This window comes from Sander vitreus, chromosome 21 (genome assembly GCF_031162955.1).
Source record: "Sander vitreus isolate 19-12246 chromosome 21, sanVit1, whole genome shotgun sequence".
Classification (NCBI taxonomy): domain Eukaryota; kingdom Metazoa; phylum Chordata; class Actinopteri; order Perciformes; family Percidae; genus Sander; species Sander vitreus.
This window is the reverse complement of record NC_135875.1, coordinates 14,653,083-14,656,891: the sequence shown is the minus strand read 5'-3', so window position 1 is coordinate 14,656,891 and position 3,809 is coordinate 14,653,083. Positions and strand designations below refer to the sequence as shown.

The 3,809-nt window shown below is 39.2% G+C and overlaps 1 protein-coding gene across 1 annotated transcript; it reads left to right on the top strand.

Moving 5' to 3' along the window:
• The first annotated feature begins 1,797 nt into the window (after positions 1-1,797).
• LOC144536705 (stonustoxin subunit beta-like) lies at positions 1,798-3,475 on the top strand. Its single transcript, XM_078279965.1, has 4 exons — positions 1,798-1,849; positions 2,655-2,717; positions 2,839-2,978; positions 3,065-3,475. Exons 1-4 carry the CDS (start codon positions 1,798-1,800, stop codon positions 3,473-3,475), a joined length of 666 nt encoding a protein of 221 aa, XP_078136091.1.
• The last annotated feature ends 334 nt before the right edge of the window (positions 3,476-3,809 follow it).

Sequence of the window (3,809 nt, the reverse complement as noted above, 5' to 3'; positions counted from 1 at the left end):
GATGGTGTAAAATGAGATGAGAGATGCAATGAAATTGTCATCACCCTGTCATAGCCTGTCATGGAGTGTGATGTGATTGTAAAACTCAAGCAACAGTATGATGAAATAGAGGGGTGTCCTGAGGCAACTGGTTTGGCATTGCAAGTCGGAGAAAGCGATGCTGCTGTAAATTCAGTGCAGTGGCAGCTGTAGTAAATCACAGGTTATGTTGCATTACCTCTAAATTACTCTGTCATCCCCATCCACGTTCCAAAAGGTTCTTTGCAGAGAAGGCATCCTGGGCTTCAAAAGCTACTGGGTGGTAGAGTTCTCAGGGTGGGTAATGGTTGGCGTTGCGTACGAACGAGCAGGAAGGAGGAACAGCGATGGATCTTGCGGCCTGGGAGAGAACGAAGAGTCCTGGGCTATTGGCTGGTCTGGTTCCCACTATCATGCCTGGCACAAAGGCTGCCTTGTACAGCTCATGGAGATTCCTAAGTACTCCACAATTGGTGTATACCTTGACCAGCCTGCTGGCATCCTACATATCTATGGTGTTGAGGAGGGAAAGGAGGGAGAGGAGAGCACAGGAGTCAAGGAGGTTAATATTTTGCAGCAGATTAAGAGCTCCTTTGAGCAGAAAATGATACCAGGTTTCTGGGTGGGGCCACAGTCACACTGTTTGGTCATAAAGGAGGAGGAATAAAGGACTGAATCTGCATTATAATATTGCATCAAAAAAACATAAAAGTCAGTGATTATTAGCTGAACTCTGGCTGAGAGAGAGGCGTGAAACTATCTCAACCTTCTGTAATATAGCTAGAATTATGGCAGCTTCCAGCATAAAAACGACACCAGCATGGTACTGTTAATATGTGTCTTCCATAAGCTTGCATAAATTCAACACACATCGTAATTAAAACATTAGCACACATGATATATATTGCTTATACACAGTATCTCTGAGGCAGCTATACAGCCATCAGGTAGCTCTTATGGACTTTCCTGAAACCACCGGACCACTCAAGGTTTACACTGATACATTTATATTTATTTGTATCCCTTTATTGTTCTTATTTGCTACGAATGTATAGGGTTACCGCGTTCGATATGAATGTATGCATAATGTAAAGTAAATAATAAAACCTTGAGTGAGAAGATTTTGTCCTGGTTTGTTAACTCGTATATAGCAAAAGACAATGACATGTAGGCCTACTGGAGGAATTTACAGTACAGTATACTGATCATTTGCATTTCCTTAAGGTGGGCTCTTAGCATGACCTACCTACATAGTTAATGTAATATTGTAGTTGACAAAAACAAACTGAAGCTCTTGATGCAAGACTTGGTAACTTAGTTTCCACATTCCAGAGCCTCAGTAATTACAACATAGATGGATTAAATGGGCCATAAATCTGTCACATAATTTAATTTGACTGTTGTCTTTGTTTATGTGGTTCTGCTTCTGCCTGTGTTGACAACACTGTCAAGACCAGTTTCACTCATGTTTGCAACTGTCTCCTTGCTTTTCTAAACGTACTCCTAAAGTTTCACGAGTGTCAAATGTCTGCACTAGCCTTACAGTACTTACATATGTCAACGTCAAGTGTACCCCGCCATACACCAACTTGACCCCTGCTGATCACCCGTTCCAATGACCTCAACACCTCTTTCAGACACTCCTCTCAAGCCCCCCTGCCTCATCTTTACCGAGGGTATAAAAGTCAAGTGGAAGACAAATACTTTGCACTTTTACTTTTTGACAACTCAAAGGATTTTGAAGTGTCTGGATGTGAATTATTGGCACACAGCCTCAAGATGCCCACCGTACCCGATTCTGAAACAATCCTCTCAGAAACCAACAAACCAGGTACAACAAGTTTGTACAATATAAATGATCTTTAAATAAAAAATGTATACATTTGCATTGTAACAAATGACGAATAAGTCAATTGTCTATCTACTGGGGCAGTTACCGACAGATGCACCTTGTCTTGTCGAACACTGGATATGTGTTAACTAAGTTTCAGTATGTCACACATTTCATTATGTGGAATAAGCAAGAGATGGGTATCATATTAAAATGAGACATATGTCAAACACAGCCACACATACATATGAGTTTTACATAATTTAAGACCTTTAACTACAGGGCATGCTGTGCCTTTTAATATAATTTGTTTTGATTATTATTTCCATAATAGATGTGCGGTACATTATTTTGAAATGAAAAACTCAACTATCATCTTAGGGATGATTATACCTTTCAAACATTGCATGGATACTAATGAGTGGAAAATGACGGTGCAAGCTTTTCAGAATACGACACTAACTGTAAACTACAATTTGTCAACTGTCCATATATTTACAATATTAGAAATGTATGCATGTGTCACTTATGTGACATTTAGTCTGAAAAGTTGATGAATAACTTAGATTCTTTATTCTTAGTGTTGCATGTCAGCATTTTTAGAGAGTAGAGTCATGCGTTTGCGTGAAACCGAAAACGACTCTTCACAGCCTTGTAGTTTAACCCTTGGCCTCAACCTTTTTAGGGAAGGAAATGAAATCCAACAATAATAAGAAGACAAATACAGGTAACAGACTTGCATGAATTCATACTCTTCATGTAGTGAGCATTAGTTTGCATTTAAGTCAATTTCCTCTCGTTACAGGAAACGTTTCGGGTTATGTACCGGACATCCCAGAGCCAACAAGCAGAGCTGAGCTCATGAAGTGTACGCTGCAGATTTATTTTTTTCTCAAATCTTTTAATGTTCAGCAATATTTTCCAGGATTTAATAAAAAAAAAAAAATAAATAAATAAAAAAACATTACTTAATGTTCACTTTGTTGTAGACTGGATGCATTTTACTTTGGATGATAAAACTGCCAACAAGATGTTGTGGATTTCTGACAGTGGGTTTAAGGTGTTTCGTAGAACTGAGGAGGTTTGTCCCGTCCTTGATAGACCAGAGAGATACGAGTACTCTCCACAGGTAAGACAGAAAATAATACAGATATAGGCTGTCATGCAAAGCAACAAATGTTTTTCATTTGTCTTCTTTTTTTTATTTCTTCAAAGGTGGTGTGCAAAGAAGGAATTTGGAACATGAGGGCCTACTGGGAGGTGGAGTATTCGGGGTGGGTGGTAATTGGAGTCGCCTATGAAGGAGCAGGAAGGAGGGCACACTCTGGGCCGTGCGGCCTAGGAGAGAATGAGGAGTCCTGGGGTCTGTGTTGGTCAGGAACACGTTACCAGATCTGGTTCAACGGTACGAACAACGACATAAAGGATGTCCCGTACTGCTCCACAATTGGAGTTTACATCGACCAGCCTGCGGGGGTTATAAGCTTTTATGTTGTGACCGGTGAGGGGGCAGAGAGGGAGGTTAAGCTGTTGCAAAAAGTTAAGACTACTATAGAGAAAAAGATTCTTCCAGGTTTCTGGATAGGAATTCAATCCTCATGCACAATACTGCAGAGACCAGAATGAATTGCTGAAGCTAAAAAACTGATCAAATGTGTTAATGATGATGACGCTACAGTCAGGTTTTGACACTTTGACAAATGTTAAATGCTGCACAAATTCCTGTAATTCTTATTCAATACCTGAAACTGTATTTAAACGATCTAACTTTGAGAAATACATTTCTTTTTTTGTGTACTTTTTTGTCTAGTACTTTTTTGTCATATACTCCTTTATTGTATACTGTATGTCTGGTTCTATAGCATCAGATTGGATATTTATGCACTGATTATGATTTTGATGTATGAATGTTGAATGTCTTCATGACATCTGAAATAAAGAATGTATTACTATAAATGAA

Coding starts and splice junctions, on each gene's coding strand:
- LOC144536705 (XM_078279965.1), top strand. CDS start 1,798: ATGCCCACCGTACCCGATTCTGAAACAATCCTCTCAGAAACCAACAAA. Junction 2,718..2,838: donor CAGAGCTGAGCTCATGAAGT/GTACGCTGCAGA, acceptor ACTTTGTTGTAG/ACTGGATGCATTTTACTTTG. Junction 2,979..3,064: donor GATACGAGTACTCTCCACAG/GTAAGACAGAAA, acceptor ATTTCTTCAAAG/GTGGTGTGCAAAGAAGGAAT.